Below are 22,119 nucleotides of genomic sequence, written 5' to 3'. Positions count from 1 at the left end.
CTATAAAATGCGAGTAGACGATTAGGTATGCTTCCACAAAAAAATGTTTTCGTATTCGCAAAATTAAATTCGAAATTAAGTAATATGCGACTAATTTACATAGCAGACAAACGATATCAGAAACGTAGATAAACAATGTGCCGTCAAACTGGTCACATTGTAATTTTTTACAAACACGTTCCGTCTTCCTCGCCCCCATCACTCACCCAGCGACGAGCCCGCGACGTTTCAGGGAACTAGTTCTCATTGCTAAATTGCTAACCTGACCATCTGAACATCCGAGACTCGACGAGAGTGGAAAAAACCGATCACAGCACAAGTTAAACACACAACACATTGCATCGATAATCTAATCCGGTGAGAACTGGATTTTTAAGGGATTTTTGGTACATAAATATGTAAAATCACCCATTGTAAAACACAAGATTCACTGAAATACGCGGCGAAACAAGATATTATGTACCCACCTTACTCTTAGTTATAGCGTGTGTGGCGAGTTTAACGATGGCGAAATTTCCCGTCCCGATTGTTTTTTCGAGCTCATAGTTGCCGACACGTACGAGCTGGTCTATGGGGAAATGTTTGCTTTTGTGCATCGGCTTTATGTTAGCCATTTTTTGCGGACAATTGCGGGATTATTGCCCACCGCGATTCGCACAGCCCGACAGATTTCTGGTTACTGGGGTTAGTTCGATTTTTTGCCGTCGGAGCGCCACCGGAGCGTACGTCATTCGACGAGGACGTACAACTTCACCTACATACGTTTCATTAAAGAAAACAAAAGGTTCAGGAAATAGCGAAGCGTTTTGTGCTAGCGATTAAGACAAAATTAAAATTACACTAGAAACATTTTACACATGTGATTATATTTCTTTAAAATAAACATTTTGTAACAAAAAAGTAACAGTCCTTGTTATTTATTTAAGATGTTCAAGGTGCACCTCCCTCGTTGAGAAAAATGAACTCGATTCACAACCTTTGCATGACTGCTTCTATCGCATTCACTCTTAGCAGCGACCATTTAGAGTGAGAGAGATTGCGCTATATAGATGTCGCGTGACGTCAGAAGGCAGATTTTACGTCATACGCGGCAATTTCAAACGAGTTATTGAAATACGCCAGACTAGACTATCGATTTTTCCAACGAAATCCAATATATTCAGCAAATCCTGATCATTTGATGGATTTTCATTAAATTCTAACTTACCCTGCACCCAAAATGATCGGTACATACCGGATCAATCCATAATATTGTTTGATTTTATCTTGCCGTTAAAATGTTACCCTGACCTTATCAGAATGTGGGGTCATCACTCATCTCGCGAGACCTTTGCAGGTAGGGGCACAGAATATATATTAGTAGTACCAAGTAGGGGATAATCTAATATACTTACACGTTTAGCTATATTAAAATATTAATTACTGAGTTTAAGCTATTAGCCGCTTTTTCGCTTTCACTATACTTACTGTCTATTGTTTCTATTGTTCACATGGACCTGAGACATGGACGTAATATAAATAAGAATAGCAATAATAATAAGGGCGGACATGGGCGTACCCAGGTTCTGGGCCAGGGGGGGGGGGCAAATTACCCAGGTTCTGGTGCCAGGGGGGGGCAAATCACCCAGGTTCTGGGCCAGGGGGTGGGGGCAAATTAGATTTTTCATAAGCAAATATTGTATTGCAAACAAATGGCAAAAATTCGTTCTTAATTTTTAATTTTTATAGATAAAAGTACTAGATAATATATTTAGTATGGACCTCAACATGATCCAGGGGGGGGCAGCTGCCCCCCCTACCCCCCCCTCGGTACGCCCATGAGGGCGGATTCGACCAACCTGGAGTAAAATTTTACTCGAGTATAACTGTCTCCTAATCTAAGCTGGTTTTGCGTTAAGAAGTTGCGTTCCAACTTCTTATCCAAGAATGAGGTAATTAAACGGGAGTAAATATTTACACGGGCTATTTTGGTGGAGTAAATAATAAACTGAGAATAGTTGCACAACAGGGTGTAAACCAATGAGTTTCTAAAATACTAGAGTAGCAATGTCTTACAAAAGATTCTCAGAAATGCGTAACCACTTTTTTGTTCCAAAGACAATGTCAAGTCATATATTCGTTATGTCATTATATATGTGAGATATGCCTGCAGGCATCTTCGAAGTGGCAACGCGTTGCTACCGTAAACTTCCAATCTAGTTAGGTACGTTAGTAACATAGAATATCATTGGTGTAAACTGTCACGGTCGGTGTCATTGTGAACTATAATTGACATTTTATTTCATACTCTAATTGTTAGCACGCTATTGACGCTACTCTAAAAACGTAGAAAACACGTGAGAAACTTTTGTTCTATTGAAGACTACTCGTTCAATAACTTTTTCACCGATGGAGAATGAATAGGTATAATTTTACTACTTCTGGGATCGTTGCAAACTATGACGATAGCAATCTTTATAGCAGGGCCGGGGGTCACCAATTACTTAGTTTCAAAATTCAAAATGATTTTAATACTATTAATACATTAGTAATTACTTAACTAGCTAATTTCTTTTTGAAAAAGTCTGTATTATTACTATTATGCAGACTTTTTCAAAAAGAAATTAGCTAAGTAATTACTAATGTTTTATTTTAACTTACTGATTTCTTACATGGTTGTAATTATGTAATATTTGTTTAATAAATATTTTTTTATAAAATCATTTCTTAAAATGGACCCCGAGCATTGAAATTTAAAACTAAGTAGGTAATTGGTGACCCCCTGCTATAAAGATTGCTATCGTCGCCGTTTGCAACGATCCCAGAAGTAGTAAAATTATACCTATTCATTCTCCATCAATGTCACAGGGGACCTGACCCCCCCGGTCATGTCCCCTGTGACCCCCCCCCCCCCTTCGGACCGCGCCTGGTTGACGGAGAAACATAACTTCGTGGCTATCAAATTTGTTATCTTCAGCCCATTTTAAAGCAGTGTTTAAAGCTCCGGCCGACCGGATTATAGCGATCACCGAACAAGCGGGAGTCTGGATTACCGAGGCCCTACTGTAATATAATAACAATAAGTACCTGAAACCACTGAAACCGGTGTGGGGGGTGGGCCCACACCGGTTTCAGTGACGGAGGCCGCAGGCCGGTTTCATTGAAACTAGGGCAGGTACGCAGGAGTAATTTTATAGTGCCCAAGTGTATGGGCAGTACACAAGAGTACTCTCTATTCCTTTATACTCTCATAACCCAGTGGGACGGAAGACCGACACGACTGGCGAGAGATTAGGCACGACTTTTTACATGCTAATCCGTCGCATGGATCATCTTATTTGTCAATCAGGTGATCAGCTTGCATAATGCATTGTCCTAACCAAACTTGGAAATAGCCACTGACATATTTAAAGAGTGGAAATTGTTTCCGACCCGGGAATCGAACCCACGGCCTCAGAGTCAAGAGCCACGCTCTTCACAACTGGACCACGGAGGCGTATCAGAAGAGTACCAATATCAAACGTTCTGGCCCAGTAGGTCCCTAAAATTAGCAGGTCGATGTCTGTCAGTACGAATATCGACGTTAAGCATATTATTATTTTTAACAAAAAATTAAAACCGACTTCCAAGGTAAAAACAATAATAACATCCTTATAATATGAACTAAAAAGTATTAAATATTTTTTCCTATCTAATAGTGCCTTTTTCCGAATTCGGCTAAACCTCAACTATTTCTGTACTCAATCTTCATAAGTCGTAATAATTTGAAGTCGGTGCCAGTTCCAAAAGTTTCAAATATTCTGTCAGAGAACTAAAGATTCAGCTAACTGGTACTGACTTATTAAATAACGTAAATAAGAAATAACAATCGAAAAAAGACGAAACTCCGATATATGATGATACCACCTCTTATAGAAAGATGTTGGGCAAGCGTTAGCGCGATGTAAGAGACGCACGGCGCCATCTAGTATGAATTTTTGGAACTAACTTAATTTGAACAAATTTACGCATTTTCACCCCCTTACAACTTTTTTTCCAGTAAAAAAGTAGCCTATGTCCTTTCTCAGGCTTTAGACTATCTGTATACAAAATTTCGTTACAATTGTTCGGTAGTTTTGGCGTGAAAGCGAGACAGACAGACAGACAGACAGACAGGATTCTTTCGCATTTATAATATTAGTATAGATTTATAATTGGAATCTCAAGATCGGCTCCAACGATTTTCATGAAATTAAATTATTATACAAGAATTGCTCGTGTAAAGATATAAGATAAGATGTACTTGACATAGAGCTAGAGTCTCATATCGTGCTACTTTAGGACTATGCTTAGATTAGCATTTCAAAGTGCAATAATAAGCCAACATACATCAATCAAAACTATTCTGTGGCTTTTGGCGGACTTCTTGCATTATTAAAGCTGCTATTCCTAAGACCATTTTGCTAGTTGGGGCGTCGCCGTTCATCGGAATCCATTTGTGTCGGGTGTTCCTTTGGGAATCACACATCAGACCCTCAATAGGCCTAAAATATAATATTCGGTAAACTGTAAATACGACAAAATAATATCTATAATACATTGACACGGAGTACAGAGTATATATTTACGTTCTCGGAAGTATCAAGTACGGTTCGGGCAGCGACTAGCGCGTACGGCGTATCCTACATTTCGACCTTACGCAGTGGTGATAAGGTCGAAGGATGGTATCACGGAGGTTCTCGAAGATATCAGGGTGTATCGATTGTCCCGGTGAATGAGCGCGGCGCGGTTCATTCATGTGCGAGTATCGACCGCCGCCGCCGCCACGGCCGTCGCCCGGGACGCGGGACGCCCATTCAAGCTCCTCGCAATGACAAGGAAATGATAGGGTGTCTATACGCGTTTCGGCTGTGAATCACTTGTAGAATATCAAAATAGACAACGCCTCTAGGCAGCTGCCCCCCCTGCCCCCCCCCCCCCACCCCTAATGCCAATTACCATGCGTATAATCATAATTTCATAAGCGTACTAATTTACCCACAATCACGTGTGGTGTCGACAGTCGAGTAGACGCTAGACGCAATATTCTAGACGACATAATATCGTGAGATACGCGCGAGGAATAACAATTTTGTTTCATCCCGTGTCATGAATGTAAAATTTCAGATGAGCGTGCCTAGTTACGTAGGCGTTAATCGTTGTTTTTTTACGCGACCAGCTATCATTTTATGAGTTTTAAAAAACACTTCAAAATGCTGATGTAATTTGGTGTAAAGCAGTCATGTCGAGGGACCATTTTACCAAAATATGTTTGTCTAATGTCTTGCCAGGGACCACCCTGTTGGTTTACCTAAATTAAATAACCCTTATTTGATATAGAGCACCACTTTATAATTAAGTATTAGCATTAAGTAATTTATTTTTTACTAAATTAGTTTATCGCGTAGGAACCGTACATTTTTGCGTGATAAAAAGTATCCTATGTCCTTGCCCGAGACTCAAAGTATCTCTATACCAAATTTCAGTAAAATCGGTTCAGCTGTTTAGGCGTGAAGATATAACAGACTCACAGTCACACTTTTGCATTTTTAATATTACTAGCTGTCCCGGCAAATATTGTTTTGTCATATAAAGTATTTTGCCCATATTATTATTTTGTTGAAGTGACTAAATAAGTATGGCACCATGGCAACGTCCATCGCTATCCCGTCGCACAAAAATGGTCGCCGTCAGTCTCGACTCTCGAGTTGTAATAATTTATTCAACAAATGCACCTTCTATATCCATACATATTATTATAAAACAAAGTCGCTTTTTCCCCTCATGTCCCTTTGTTCTCTTTAAAGCTTCGCAACGGATTTTGATGATTCTTTCAGTGTTAGATAGCCCATTTATCGAGGAAGGCTATAGGCTATATTTTATAAATTTGCCCAAACTTTACTGCACGAAAAGAGCGTACTCCTTTTAAAAAAATCAATATCAGTAAAATTTACCGGTCTGTGGTTTTAAGTTGCACAAATAAACAATTTTCTAATAATATATTTAATACACTTTTGTAACATTCTGCCTGCTATCGACTAGGTAGGTACTTATCGTATTAAAAGTCCCGACTGATCTGCGGTTATTTATTGCGACTTTCGGGGCTTATCCCCTAGCTGAGCGAGCGATTAACCACTCAAAGCTAATTGGAGGGTATTGACTAAACATACAGTTTGCTAATTGTTTCGATGTTGATATCTACTTTTAAGGGTTCCGTAGCCAAATGGCAAAAAGGGAAGCCTTATTTCGTCATGTCTGTCTGTCTGTCCATCACAACTTATGTCACAACCACTTTTCTCCGAAACTATAAGAGCTATACTATTTAAACTTGGTAAGTAGATGAAGTCTGTGAACCGCATTAAGATTTTGATACAAAAATTGAATAAAATTAAATTAAGAAATTTAAAAAACCCCCGTTAAACAACTTTAAGAAGTAATGAAATAATATTATATTTTACTAACTTTAAGTTTAAATAATTCCTAATACTAAGGCTAATGATGAACCTAAGAACAGTCTCGATCACATCAGCGTGAAACGAAGACGATTATTGTATCTATAGTTCATAATGTTACGTGCTAGGGTTCGAGGATTTGGAGAGAAAGACCTGGTGACTCTCTTGAAGACTTTATTAACACTGCCCTAAACACTAGGTCACAACACTTAGCACTAAGTCCAAACACTAATCACTAGGTTCAATCACTAAGCACTATCACTGTCCTAGGTCGTAGCCAAGTCGCAGGTTTCACTGGTACACTCACTATTGATCACTTGTTGTCACTCCGAAATCGCCTTGATGACAGCTCGAAACGAACTTACTCGCCGGGCCTGCCTGCGGCTTTTTATATGGCGAGACGAATTCCAGAAAGTTCCCGATTCACGTAAACAAGTAAACAACCGTGGGAACTTTCTAGGAGACTCGAGCAACTAAACACGTAAACAAACATTGGACCTTTCTAGAAGGTTCGAGTATGTAGTTGCGCACCTCATGCCATCTAGTATTGAGTAGGGGATTTATGTTGCCTGTGCTCTCTCGGTAAGTTTCGCTGGTTTGTCGCTAGATGGCACCACGTGTCCGCATACCATGTACCGTAACACTACTCCCCATCCTAGAGATGCTCGTCCCGAGCATCATTGTTACTGCCATGGTAACGCGCCAGACGGTCTATGTGTACCACTTTGAATGTCCCTCTTGGTTGCTTTTGAATCCTGTAAGTCACATCATTCAATCGGGTAACCATCTTTTCCCTTAAATCACAGACATAGTCTTGTACGGTCTTCGGTTCCTCCGGTGACCCTCCTGTCAAGAGGTCTACTGGTACTCGCAGTTCTCTACCGTAATTGACATACGCCGGGGTAGCTTTTATGCTCTCATGCTCGGCGGTACGGTACGACAGAAGGAAGAGCGGTATATACTTGTCCCAGTCCTTTTGTTTGTCATCTACCAATTTCGCCAAATGCCTCTCAAGGGTCTGGTTAAATCTCTCAACCATTCCATCAGACTGTGGATGGTACGCGGTGGTCCTCGTTTTATGCATTCCCAAAATTCTGCACACTTCCTGGAAGACCTGCGATTCGAAATTCCTGCCCTGATCAGAATGGATTTCCAGAGGCACACCAAACCGAGATATCACTTCTTCCACTAATTTAGAAGCGACTGTTGTGGCTTCTTGGTTTGGTATGGCGAACACTTCGGGCCATTTGGTAAAGTAATCCATGACGACCATAAAATACTTGTTTCCCGATTCCGTCACGGGAAATGGCCCAGCTACGTCAACTGCAATTCGTTCCCACGGTGCGCCAACGTTGTACAACCGCAGGTTCCCACGGCTCCTGGTCTGTGGTCCCTTCACTGCAGCGCAAGTAGTGCATTTGCGGCACCAATCCTGTACATCGGCTCGACAATGCAACCAGTAGAATCGTTCTCGAACTTTTGTTAACGTCCTCTTAACACCTAGATGACCTCCTGATACGCCATCGTGTATTTCACGGAGAACATCCGGTACTCTCGTTCTTGGGACAACTATCTGAAGATGGAACTCTCTGCCGTTAGTCTTCTCCCATTTCCGGTAAAGTTTTCCGTTTTGAAGAATCAGACTGTCCCATTGCGCCCAGTACGCCTTAGTGACAGCGCCAGTGGGTGCAACCTTACTCCAGATTGGCTTTACGTCACCCCGTTTCTTCCATGTGATGATGTGTCGAAGGTCGTCATCTCTTTCTTGAGCCTCTCTCATAGCATCATTCTCCCATGGACCCAAAGGACTTGTTTTCGTTAACTTTAATGTTACTTCATTAGATTCCTGCTTAACACAATGTTTGCACTTACCACTCAGACATCAAAGAGAGAACACGTACGTGAAACTGTCGCTCCGCAATCATTATTATATTCGGAGAATTAATAAGTGGCAAGAAATATAGTTGGAGCTGCCATAAAAAGATAACCTCAACCTTCACGAAGATACGCTGACGAAGCCGCCATCGAATCAACGGAAAATCGGAAGAAGGGAGCGGATCATCAAAAAACGGTTATTAAGGCGCAGCGCGCATACATTAAAACTCGCTGACCTTAATATACTTCGACTGCGCGCGGAAGCCAGAACGTGCCAAAACGAACGTGACAACAATCTACGAACAAAATCGGCAACAACATTGGCTGACAACATACTATCACGTTCATCAGTCATCGCCATCATCATCAGCGACCATCCATCTCGGGAAGAGGAATCACGAGCACAATCACCAACCAGTTGCCACCATATCTCGCCGAATCGGACGATCCACAAGAACACCAGCCGCACCATCACTGCAGCGGGGATCGTCAGCTGGAGCTATCAAGTTTTACGCACCAAGGATAACAACATAAATAAATCACCGCAACATCGGTAAGTCCATCACGCCAAAAAAAAAAAAAAAAAAAAAAAAAAAAAATTATATACACATACTTACATATATATATACACATATATTATATAAATACTACATAATAATATAAATAATAACAATCTTACATAATAATATAACATAGCATATTAAGTTAATTCATAAATAATGTCTCAACAAAATACTGTAACGCCCACCTCTGGGGTCAAATCGCGTTCGCTACGGGAAAATGTCCAGAACAAAACTAAAAAATTAGCCCCTGTAATAAAACAAACTGCGGATCGGTTGGCGTCTCCGTCGACGTCGCCAACAGGAGCGGCTGCCACAGCGTCTACACCTTTGGCAATAAAACGGACAAAGCACCTGTCCCCAAAGCTGGCTTCACCGACTCAATCAAGAGAGGCATCGCTCATCACGGAAGGCAAAACAGCTGAAGGAACATCCACCCTCGACGTTGAATGGGAGGAAGGAGGTTTTACATCCCCTCACCTTATGGTATTGGACTCAGAAGAGGACCCGAAGCCAACACTGCAAGAAAACTCAGGTAGGGTGAGTATGATGTACCTGAGCCCCGCGCGAGGTATAGAAATGGACCTCGCCACAAAAGAGGCCAATAAAATCTTCCAGCGAGGAAAGGAGGCGCTCGAACAGGCCGGGAATATGAAGAGGGAGTTAAGGGCAACAGCACATGACTCCCTACAAAGTCTATACGAGGCGTTCCTGTGCATATCGGACTCGAGAGCACGTCACAAGTGCAGCCTTGAAAAAGAGCGGTCTCGCCATGCACAGGAGCTCCACCGCGTAGAACAAGCTCACCAAAAGCAAATACAAGCTATGAGCAAAAATTGGGAGTCACGGCTAAATGCCGCCACTGAAGGGATCTGTGACGCGCTGAAAGAGGCTAAAGGCATTCGTAACTGGCTAGGATACGAGACAAATGAGCCCTTCAACACCATAGCGCGTCTCGAATCTCAAATAACAATGTTACAAAAGAACATCAAGGATCTGGGACAAGCCAGCTGCAATCGTCAGGCGGACAAAGAAGTAGCGCCTAAACTTGATAAGATGGAGGCAAACCTGACCAACCTGGCGACAAAAATAGGATCCATGGCGACCCAGATCCAAACTCTCTATAGTCGGGTAGAAGACCTAGCCCAAACCAAGGAGACAGTGGAAGAAACTCCCAAAAATGATGACATAGGGCCGGCGCTGGAGCAACTCAGGAAGCTGGATGAAAAGATAAACAGCCTCACAGTGCTGAACAAGGAGGCCATAGACCGCCCAACAAAACAACAGTCACCCAATAGCTTTGCGAGACACCTCCAACCGATTACAGAGGGCCTCAAGACTGTCTCATCAGAGATAAAAGAGTTGCGTGAAAAAGAAGCACCCATACCACTACCAGTGCTCAACCTGCAACAAGACATAGCAATGGCAGAGGTCAGAGACAGCCTGGCTAAAATCGAAAAAGAGGTGTCTGGGAAAACTGCTGTTCAACTCAAAACAGTTCCTCAAACGTATTCGCAGGTACTAAGAAAGCCCTCTCCTCCTAAAGCCGCAAACCACACGCTGATCATAGGATCAAATAACCCAAGCCACACTGGGGAAAAGGTCCTAGAAAGCGTAAAGGCGGCCATTGACCTCAAAACAACTGGGGCAAAAGTAGACAGAGTCCGGAAAGCCCGGAACCAAAAAATCGTTATCAGCTGTGCAAGCAGAGAAGATTTGAATCTGGTCCGAGACAAAGTCAAAGTCCGAGAAGGTCTAACGGTACAGGAACCAAAACCGAACAACCCGTTGGTCTGCATCCGTAATGTCTTGCACTCACACTCGAATAAGGAGATCGAAGACCTCTTAATTGCGCAGAATAAACATCTTCTAAAGGACATCGACCTTTCAAGGGAAACAGTCACAGTAAGATACAGAAAGCGAGCACGCAATCCTCATGAATCACACCCGGTCATAGAACTTTCCCCTAAACTTTATGGTCGGTTTATGCAGGTGGAAAAAGTCCATCTGGGCTTCGGGCGCAGCACCATCGTGGATCAATCACCGTTGGTTCAGTGCACACGATGCCTGGGATATGGCCATACAAAGACCCTCTGCAAAGCAGAGGAATCCGCTTGCGGGTACTGCAGCGGTAATCATTCCGGACGCGAATGCCCGGAGAAAAACAAGGGCAAACCACCCACATGCATAAATTGCAAAAATGTGAAAAAGGGAGGAGAAGACCTGACACACACTGCATTCAGCGAAGAATGCCAGGAGCGACAAAAGTGGGACAGGATAGCAAGGTCGCGAGTATCTTACTGCTAAGGGCAACGAAGAGGAAAATGGGTCAAAATATTCTAATAGAAAAGATGGGCAGAAAAATTCGCTCAATATCATCCAGGCGAACCTCCAACGCTCCAAACTGGCAACAGCCGAACTGTTTAAGGCGGCACAGGAAAAAGAAACCTCAATTGCACTTGTCCAAGAACCATACGTTGGGAATACAGGTGTAATGAAGGATCACCCAGGCACGCAAATAATCCAGTGCACCTTGAATCGCCAAAAGCCGGTGAAGGCCGCAATAATTATCTTCGGTGACTTTGTGGAAATCACCCACGACTCTCAATTGGTTACCGAAAATATTGCAGCCATCACAATTAAAGCTGGAAACACCAGAATAGGAGTGCTGTCCATCTACTTAGAGCCTGATCAAAACATCGACCCATATTTACAACAAATAAAAGACATCTGCCCAAAACTGCTCACACAAAACATCATAATAGGAGGAGACGTCAACGCTTGGAGTCAATGGTGGGGAAGCAGAATAGAAAACCGCCGGGGACAAGAATACAGTGCATTTCTGAACGAGATGGACTTCCAAATCCTTAATACCGGGAAAACGCCGACATTTGAAACCTATAGAGGTGGCATGCTGTACGAAAGCGTAGTAGACGTGACCGTTTGTAGTCCGCCACTTCTTGAAAGGATAAGTGACTGGAAAGTTGACAGAAGTTTAACTTCCTCTGACCACAATGCTATAGCTTTCAAGATACGGCTCGATAAAGAGCTAGAACCAATTAAGCTAACGTCGACCCGAATCTATAATACCAAGAAAGCACGTTGGTCAGAATTTAGAACCCAGCTTAAGGACACATTGTTCCAAAAATCTATCACACCCCAAACAGTGTCGGAAATAAGTAACCCACAAGATTTGGAAGAGATCATAGCTATCTACATCAGTACCATCCACGATGTATGCGAAAGCACCATCCCAAGACTAAACAGAAAAAAACACAAAACAACACCACCCTGGTGGTCACCTACCCTAGAAGAGCTAAAAAAGGAAACTCTAAGAAAAAAGAGAAGAATTCGAAACGCTGCACCGAGCCGAAGGTCCTTTGTAATTGAGGATTATCTCAAAACAAAGGACGAGTACAACAGGGCAGCAGCAAATGCAGCCACAGAAAGTTGGAAAGAATTCTGCTCAACCCAAGACCGCGAGAGCATGTGGGATGGGATCTACAGAGTACTGAGGGGAACAGCGAAAAGGCAAGAACCGACGCTGCTTAGGGACAGCGTAGGAAATACGCTCAACCCACAGCAATCAGCGGACCTTCTCGCAAGCACATTTTACCCTGAGGACTCTGTCGAAACCGACCAAGAACACCATAAAAGGCTCAGAAACATCATGGTCAAGTCAGATCCGGAGAAAATTGAAGGCCTGTCTGACGACGATCCACCTTTCACGATGCCGGAGCTGGAATTGATCCTGCAAGGACAAAATCCAAAGAAAGCTCCAGGTCAGGATGGATTAACGGCAGACATATGCACAGCTGCTATAAAAAGTGATGGGAAGCTGTTCCTGGCAATAGCTAATAAATGCCTAGACTTAGAATACTTCCCAGAACAATGGAAAGCAGCCCATGTATGCATACTCCGGAAACCAGGCAAAGAGGACTACACCCATCCCAAGTCCTACAGACCAATCGGCCTGCTCTCGGTACTGGGTAAAATCATAGAGAAACTCTTCGTCACCAGATTACAATGGCGTCTCCTACCTACACTACATAAAAACCAGTATGGTTTCACACCCCAACGCGGAACCGAGGACGCCCTTTACGACCTAGTGGAACACATCAAAGCAGAAGTAAAAGCTAAAAAGATAGTGCTGATGATTTCACTGGACATAGAGGGTGCCTTCGATAATGCGTGGTGGCCAGCTCTAAATGTTCAACTAATAAAAAAGGGTTGCCCTAAAAACATCTACGGCCTTATTAGGTCGTACCTTCAAAACAGAAAGATCAGAGTGAATTATGCTGGAGCAACGAGCGAGAGAGGGACAACGAAAGGCTGTGTACAAGGTTCAATAGCAGGCCCGACGTTCTGGAACCTCATACTCGACTCGCTGCTGCAAACTCTTGCAAGAATGGGCATACATGTACAGGCCTTTGCGGATGATGTGGTGCTGGTTATCTCAGGTGATAACAGTCAAACCATTGAACAAATAGCTAATAACATCTTGGCAATTGTTTCGGAATGGGGGCTGGAAAACAAACTTCGTTTTGCACCGCAAAAGACCAACGCGATGTTAATAACAAATAAACGAAAATATGACACCCCCAACATTCACATGGCTGACGTTAGAATCCAATTAGTAAATGAGATCAAGCTATTGGGCCTAACTATAGACAACAAAATGACCTTCGCTGCGCACGTATCCAAAACCTGCAGGAAAGCAGCTGACATATACAAACAGCTGGCGTGTGCAGCGAGGATAAACTGGGGTTTAAACAAGGAGATAATCAGAACCATATATGTGTCAGTGGTCGAACCAATCGTGCTTTACGCAGCATGTGCGTGGGCCCCTGCGGTAGAAAAGTTGTATATAAAAAAACAACTGAATGCACTGCAAAGAGGTTTCGCCCAAAAAATCTGTAAGTCGTACCGTACGGTATCTCTGACCTCGGCACTAATCTTATCCGGCCTGCTGCCCCTAGACCTGAGAATCCAGGAAGCGGCAACCCTATTTAAAATAAAAAAAGGGTACTCACAAGAATACCTACCACCAAACAGGAAAGTGGAAGCTAAAGTGGGACCACTTCAAAACCCACATCCATCGCAACTCATCATAACTGAGTACGAATGCCTGGAAGACGTAAGCCCCACCGAGGAACACCAAATAACCGGCCCCCAAATATACACGGATGGAAGTAAAATAGAGGGGAAAACCGGAGCTGCTCTAACGTGGTGGAATAACGGCCGGGAAACCAGACACTCCACTTTCCACCTAGAACCGCACAATACAGTCTTCCAATCTGAGATCTATGCACTCTATAGAGCGATCCAATTGGCAAGGACATCAAAGGAAAGCTTAATTAACATCATGAGTGACTCCAGATCGTCACTAAACATGCTGAGAAATCCTTTGGTGACTCACCCACTTGCGATCGAAATGAAGAAAGACCTAAGAGCTATAACAGAGGAAGGCAGAAAAGTGCGGCTATTCTGGCTAAAAGCGCACGCGGGTACTCCAGGAAACGAAAGAGCGGATGAACTGGCAAAAAAGGCTGCACTTACCATAAACACGGCCTCAGATTACAACAGAGTGCCAATGTCCTATATACGGAGAAAAATAAGGGAGGGGACAACAGTTAAGTGGCAGGAAAGATACCAATCCTCCTCAACCGGATCGGTCACAAAAGTTTTTTTCCCCACTGTTAAAAAGGCGTGGGAAATACTAAGACACGTTACAATAACGCCTACACACGTGCAAGCCATGACCGGTCATGGAGGATTCGCAGCATACTTGTATCGTTTCCACCTTAAAGACAGCCCCTCCTGCATTTGTGACCCCGTAAAGGACGAGACAATATTCCACCTGCTCATTGAATGCCCAAGGTTTGGTAGTAACAGGTCTGACTTAGAAATACAACTGGAAATGGAGCTAAGTCAGGCAACCCTCCCTACCATCATGGAGGAAAAAGCCACCAGAGAACCGTTGATGGTATTCATTAGCAAAGTTGTCTCCAGTGCAGCCACAGCAAATGGCTCAATGTTATACACAGGCCACAACAAATTAAACTATACACCAAGGCGAGTAATAACAAACACATCAACACAACACACACGAAATCAAACACAACGCACACGATCACAAACCCCAACGTCCACACAGACACACTTCACATCAACCCACAGGCCAGGAGAAATACATGCGCCAACACAATCACAGGCACACACAGAAATACAACGGGCAGTTTCAACCGAAATTGTAACACAGCCGACCCTAGAGCAAACCCAACAATTACTAGCCCGCGGACAAAACGGGGAACCGAAAATTAAACTAAGGCCGATCCCTCTCTTTATGTCTAATCCAACCGAAACATTGGGTATAACATACAGCCGTCTTAGCACTCCCAACCACGTCAACATCTCACCGGGACTAGCAGCAATCCTAAACGGAAGTACATCAAAGACGAACATGAAAATGAGCAAATATTTAGCTCTCCCAACAACTACCTTCGCTGGCCAACCATGCAGAATACTGAAATCAGACACCAAAACGATAATAGTATTCGAATGGGATGCGCAAACAGCCTTTGAACGGGCATGTTCGTCTTTGAAGGAGTTGGGAGCAATGGGGATAAGACACAGTATCACCCCACGCATAATCAGCGTAGACGCCATGTCACTGGGACAGGACAAAGGCAGGGCTGCAAATTACTATGGAATAGTAAAAGCCTCAGAACATCATGAGATAATCGTCTACGAGAACAGAGGGGATGACCTAAGCTTCCTCAAAAAGAATCGTGATGATCAGCCAGCAACGTCCCAACCCAGCAATAAGGCGAACTCATCCTCCGCAAGTGAACGACTCCAAGCATCACGGGAGACCAAAAAAGAGGATGAGAAAGAGAGAAATAAAAATGAAATTAGGAAGTCTCTAAACTCAACGGCCAAATTAAAAGCGTTTGTGGGCTCCATCAAAAAAGTACTTCATCGTGAAAGAATGATCGAGGATAAAAACACCCTTTCTCGGATCAAGGCTTCGTCACAAACAAATCGGCAGGCTTTAGCAATGGAGGCTTTTTTGAGGGAACCATCTACACAAACACCGGCAAATAAAAACAAAAGATATAGGGCCGATCTCGGGCAAGTGCTCCCGCCAAAACTCAGACTGGCCCAGAGCCCCGAAGATCATATAATAAATGCCTTCCTCGAGTTCCAGGCGATAATAAGAGCAAATAAGACCATAAAGCTCTTGACCTGCAATAAGATCATGCAGGCCTATCAGCGGAAAAATCAAAAGCTGTTAGAAGTGAGACTCGAGGATGCAAAAGCTGCCATATACGACAATGTCACCTCCACAATAATTGCCGGGGCGATGACAGGGCAGTATATGGCGGCGTTAAGTGCCGACTGCGGATTCGTGGTTCTGGACGAGGATGAGACAAAACGCACGGGAACTCTCAAATTTATCACAAAATCTGAGGATCCAATAGTGGTAATAGCGGAATGTACCAGAATAATGCTGGAAGACAGGATACTAGAAATGGCAGAAGTCCTATCTGGGGACCCCGAATCCAGCATGGACTGGGATATATTCGCGAAACCTATCAACTACTCGTGGGTCAATGGGGTTCCTGGATGTGGGAAGACAACTTGGATCATTAATAACTTCAATGAGGAAACAGACGTTATAATAACAACGACAATCGAAGCAGCCGAGGATCTAAAGCAAAGGCTATCGCTACGAACTGGCAACAAAGTTAAAGATAAAGTTCGTACCATGGCCTCTTTGCTGGTAAATGGGACAAAAGAAACCTACAAAAGGTTAATAGTTGACGAGGCCCTCATGAACCATTTCGGCTCAATCGTCATGGCGAATCAGTTAACAGGCGCCAACGATGTTATCCTCATTGGAGATATTAACCAACTCCCGTTTATAGAGCGTGAAAACCTCTTTAAACTTAATTACACTCGTCCAAACCTGGTAACCAGCATCACCCAGGAGTTGTCTTGCACACACAGGAGCCCTATGGATGTGGCATACGCCTTAAGCATGGTCTATAATAACATCTATTCATCGAAGGAAATAGTGCGGTCCCTAAAGCTAATGAAGTATTCAGGAGCGAGAATACCTAAAACCAATCTAAATACCCTGTATCTTGTCCACACACAAGAGGAGAAAGCAGCCCTCACTAATACAGGCTATGGATCGGGAACGGACTCTCGCGTCCTCACAATCCATGAAGCTCAGGGATTAACGAGTCCCTCGGTGATCATCATACAGACCAAGTCCCGAAAGCTGGCAATCCATGACAGCGTTCCTCATGCAGTTGTAGCCATATCCCGGCACACTAACACCTGTGTCTATTACACTGACACTGATGGAGACGCTGTGGCAAGCTTCATAAAAAGAGCCACGGAGGTGTCAACCGAACACATAAGAGATTATAATATAAAAATGGCTATAAAAGACAGGAACGATAAAGTCCTAAGCCACATGGCGGGTAGATTCGACACAGAACGATGTCTTTTTAACAACCTAGAAACTCCACCCAGCTTGAGTGACCCCTCTCCACCAAGCCAATGTCACAACATCTAAAGGCAAAGGGTGGAGCAGCATAAAATCTAAGGAAATCGGAAAATGTCGGATCTACTGGCCGCCACACCGACTGGGACCTCACCGTTCAAAACATTAATATTATTATTATGCAATTTATAAAACAATAAATGTATATATTTATTTATTATATGTATAACATATTATACTCTATTCTATTAAATATACATATACACATATATATATATATATATATAAAAAAAAAAAAAAAAAAAAAAAAAAAGTGTCCATGGCGTGATGGACCACAATTAATTAAAATTCATAATATTATTTCAATTATCCTTGGTGCGAAAAATCTAAATAATAAAATAACAAAAAAAGGATATGGACGAACAGTCTATAGACGGCCCCAATTTTATAATAAAATTTAAAAAAAAAAAAAAAAAAAACACAATGTTTGCAGTCGTCTGAACACGGCCTTCGTGAGAGTGCGTCGGCATTCCCATGCGACTTTCCGCTGCGGTGTTCGGTCTTGAAGTCATACTCCTGGAGCTGTTCAATCCATCGAGCTACTTGACCTTCTGGGTTCTTGAACTGTAGTAGCCACTTCAACGCTGCGTGATCAGTTCGCAGTAAAAACTGTCTGCCAATGAGATACTTGCTGAAATGTTGTAGCGTCTTTACGACAGCCAAGAGTTCTCTTCTTGTCACACAGTAGTTTCTCTCTGGCTTAGATAAAGATTTGCTGAAATATGCAATTACAACTTCTCTTTCACCCTGTTTTTGAGATAACACCCCTCCAATGGTCGTGTTGCTTGCGTCCGTGTCGACTATAAACTGACCTTCAGGTTGTGGATACCCCAGGATTGGTTTTTCACAGAGATGTTTCTTCAGTTTCTGAAAAGAATCTTCAGAAGTCTCGTCCCAAATAAACTGTCGTTTATCCTCTGTCAGCCGATGCATTGGCTTGGCTAACTCTGAGAATCCCTTAACAAAACGCCTGTAGTAGGAGCATAGGCCGAGAAATGCCCGCACTTCGGTTTTGTTCTTAGGTGTTGGCCAATTTTGAACTGCTTCCAGTTTCTCCGGGTCCGTCTGGATTCCATCACTGGAGATAACGTGGCCGAGATAGTTGACCTTACTCCTGAATAAACGATACTTTTTCGGATTCAACTTTAACTTGGCCCCCTCTATTTTGGCGAAAACTCGTTCTAAGTTTCGCAAATGGTCCTCGAAGTCACGGCCAACAATGATAACGTCATCTAAGTAGACTAAGCAAGCCTCTCCAACTAGGCCTGCCAGTACACACTCCATGAGTCGCTCAAATGTGGCAGGTGCGTTGCACAATCCAAAGGGCATGACGTTAAACTGCCATAAACCTTTACCGGTGGAAAAAGCTGTCTTCTCTTTGTCTTTTGGATGAATTTCCACCTGCCAGTATCCAGATTTCAGGTCCAGGGTCGAGAACCATTTCATGCCACTCAAGGTATCCAGAGTGTCGTCGATTCGAGGTAATGGATAACTGTCCTTCTTGGTGACATCATTGAGACGTCTGTAGTCCACACAAAATCTTGTGCTGCCATCTTTCTTCTTCACTAATACAACCGGTGAGCACCACGGACTCGCAGACGGTTCAATAATCTTATGCCTTCTCATGTCCTCCAAAAGGCCTACAACTTCTTTTTCCTTTGCAATGGGTATCCGTCTTGCTCGTTGATGAATTGGGTTCTCGCTTCCGGTATCTATCCTGTGCTGAACCATCGACGTTCTTCCAAGGTCGCCTTCCTGACTGGAGAAGATATTCGCGTGGCGTTGTAAAAACTTCTTAGCTTTCATGCTCTGCGAATAAGTCAGATTACTCTTGCAGTCATCGAGTAGCTCAGTCACTATTCCATAGTTGCTGGTGTTTGCTGAGTCTGAGCCTGTGATCGAACTACACTTTCTCATCCAGACAACTTCCTCGCACTTTCCAATGACGTCACCTTTGTTCAAGCAGATCTCGCGATCACCAGGATTCAAAACCCTGACCACAGCGTTACTGCTTCCACTAACAAGGGTTCTCGCCGTCATCAGTTTTTGCGCTGATGTCTTGGTAGGTGTGTCTTCGATCAACACGCATCTATTTAACTTCAACTTTCCCGCAGGCGCCTCCAAGGATGAAAATTTCTTCTTCGCCACACTTGAAAACTCCGTCAGCGACATTAATTCTGCAGTTGTGCTTCTTCATGAAATCCAAACCCAAGATGCAATCATCCATAATCTCAGCCACGATAACGTCATGAGGGTATGAGGATCCCCCTACATTAATCGTAACTGACATTTCTCCCAAGACGGGTATTGGCTGACCGGAGGCAGTAAGGAGCCGACAGTTAATTCTCCTCTCGTGTCTTCTTGCGGCTTTTACCAGATTTGGGTTCACTATCGTTCTAGAGGCTCCTGTGTCTAGAGTCATTTTGCAATCCGTCCTGTTAATAGTCCCCTGAATCACAAGACTGTTCCCGCTGCATGCTTGGGAGATAATAGTTATCGGGGCTTCCTCCGCGTCAGCCAGTACTCGCCCCTTAGTCCTGGCTTTTATTCGTTTCCCTGATCCCGGACAGGGGATGAAGCTCCTTGCTTCTTCAGCTCCTCTACTTGTTCCTCGAGCCTTTTCATCCTTGCCATCTGGGTCCCCTTCTGCGGGCAGTTAAGCTGAAGATGGCCCCTCTCACCGCACTTGTAGCACATGGCTCCAAAACTTCTCTTCGTGGGAGCCTTGACCTCCTTAACTTCCTCAGAGACCTCGTGGACCTTATGGGTCTGTCGTATGTCACGGCGAACAGCCTCGACCTCCAAAGCATGCGCCAATGCTTCTTTTAGCGAGGTGTGGTGACGTAGCCTCACTGCAGCTCTGACCTCTAGGTCCCTGATTCCGTCGACAAATGCTTGCACAATGTTTGTGTCGATCATCTTGGAATCGGCTCCTGGGTGTGCCTTCTTGACCAGTTTTTCTATTTCCAACGCCCATTGTTGTAATCCTTCTCCTGGGCGTTGGACTCTGTCACGCAGTTGGGCACGGAACAGGTCCAGCTCCAGGTGTCGCTCCCCGTATCTGGATTCAAGTGCCTCCATCAGGTCTTTAAACCCATTTCCTGTATGCGCTTCTAGGACCGACAAAACTTGCCCTCTGAGCGCAACTGTGAGAGCGGTCAGGCATTGTTCATCATTCCATCCGTTGGCAGAAGCAACAGTCTGGAATTGCTGACGATAAGCATTCCAAGAAGTAGTGCCGTCGTATGGTGGCACTTTTACTCTTGGCCCATGTGCCACTCCAGTATTTCCACTACACGTCGCGACTCCTGCGGTTTCCAGGCGCACTACTTTTTTCTGTAGTTCAGTGAGGCCGGTTTTCACATTTTCCACATCCACTCCCAACCCGGTGACGCGTTCGTCCATTACGTCGACATCTTTACGAAGCTTTGTCACCGTGTCACTAACATCCTTTATAGCTCCAAGCGCTTTTTCTTGAAGGTCTTTTTGTTGCTCTTGTGATTCTCGAATCGCTCTGATTTCAGCCTTTTGAAACTCATGCAAGGCGCCGAACTTGCGGTCTTGTGATTCCGTAATTGCCTGAATTTCAGCTCTTTGAGAATCTTGCAAAGCGCCGAGCTTGCGGTCTTGTGACTCCTGCAATGCGTCGAGCTTGTGGTCTTGTGACTCTTGCAAAGCCTGAATTAATCCAATTAGGTTTTCTAATTGAAGTGCCACTTAAGAGGCCGCAGAAGCTACGGGCGAGTCGAGGTGGGTAGAGCCAGTGGTCGGGGCTTGAGCTGGCGGGCCCCGATGGGTGGGGCCAGTGGGCGTGGCCTGAGTGGGCGTGACCTGGTGGGCGGAGCCAGTGCGCGGAGCCAGTGGGCGGAGCCTGAGGGGCGTGGCCAGTGGGCGGGTCCCGGTGGGCGTGACCACGCCCAAAGTGGGCGGAGCCTGAGGGGCGTGGCCAGTGGGCGGAGCCGGGTGGGCGGGGCCAGTGCGTGGGACCTGTCCCTCAGTGGGCGGAACTTGGTCCCCAGTGGGTGTGGCCTCCGCAACTCCCCTCTCGGAGTCAATGGCAGCAGCTCGCAGCGCCCTTGTCCTGACACTCCCCTTGAAGTCCTCTCTCGGAGTCAAGGGCATCTCCAAATCGCACTTCTGACACCAGTTGTTACGTGCTAGGGTTCGAGGATTTAGAGAGAAAGACCTGGTGACTCTTTCGAAGACTTTATTAACACTGCCCTAAACACTAGGTCACAACACTTAGCACTAAGTCCAAACACTAATCACTAGGTCCAATCACTAAGCACTATCACTGTCCTAGGTCGTAGCCAAGTCGCAGGTTTCACTGGTTCACTCACTATTGATTACTTGTTGTCACTCCGAAATCGCCTTGATGACAGCTCGAAACGAACTTACTCGCCGGGCCTACCTGCGGCTTTTTATATGGCGAGACGAATTCCATAAAGTTCCCGATTCACGTAAACAAGTAAACAACCGTGGGAACTTTCTAGGAGGCTCGAGCATGTACCACAATAAACGTAAACAACTAAACACGTAAACAAACATTGGACCTTTCTAGAAGGTTCGAGTATGTACTTGCGCACCTCATGCCATCTAGTATTGAGTAGGCGATTTATGTTGCCTGTGCTCCCTCGGTAAGTTTCGCTGGTTTTTT

The 22,119-nt window shown here is 44.3% G+C and overlaps 1 protein-coding gene across 1 annotated transcript in view; it reads right to left on the bottom strand.

Annotated features, from left to right (window-relative positions):
• The window catches only part of LOC121727461, a 34,945-nt gene extending 34,251 nt beyond the window's left edge, over positions 1–694 (bottom strand). Inside the window, exon 1 of the mRNA XM_042115338.1 lies at positions 468–694. Within this exon, the coding sequence (XP_041971272.1) occupies positions 468–614 (147 nt within the window). The 5' untranslated portion in view covers positions 615–694. The remainder of the gene's footprint in view (positions 1–467) is intronic.
• Between the last annotated feature and the right edge of the window lie 21,425 nt (positions 695–22,119).

Source organism: Aricia agestis, chromosome 5 (genome assembly GCF_905147365.1).
Source record: "Aricia agestis chromosome 5, ilAriAges1.1, whole genome shotgun sequence".
NCBI lineage: Eukaryota > Metazoa > Arthropoda > Insecta > Lepidoptera > Lycaenidae > Aricia > Aricia agestis.
Note: the sequence above shows the minus strand (reverse complement) of the source record. Positions and strands in the feature narration are given on the sequence as shown.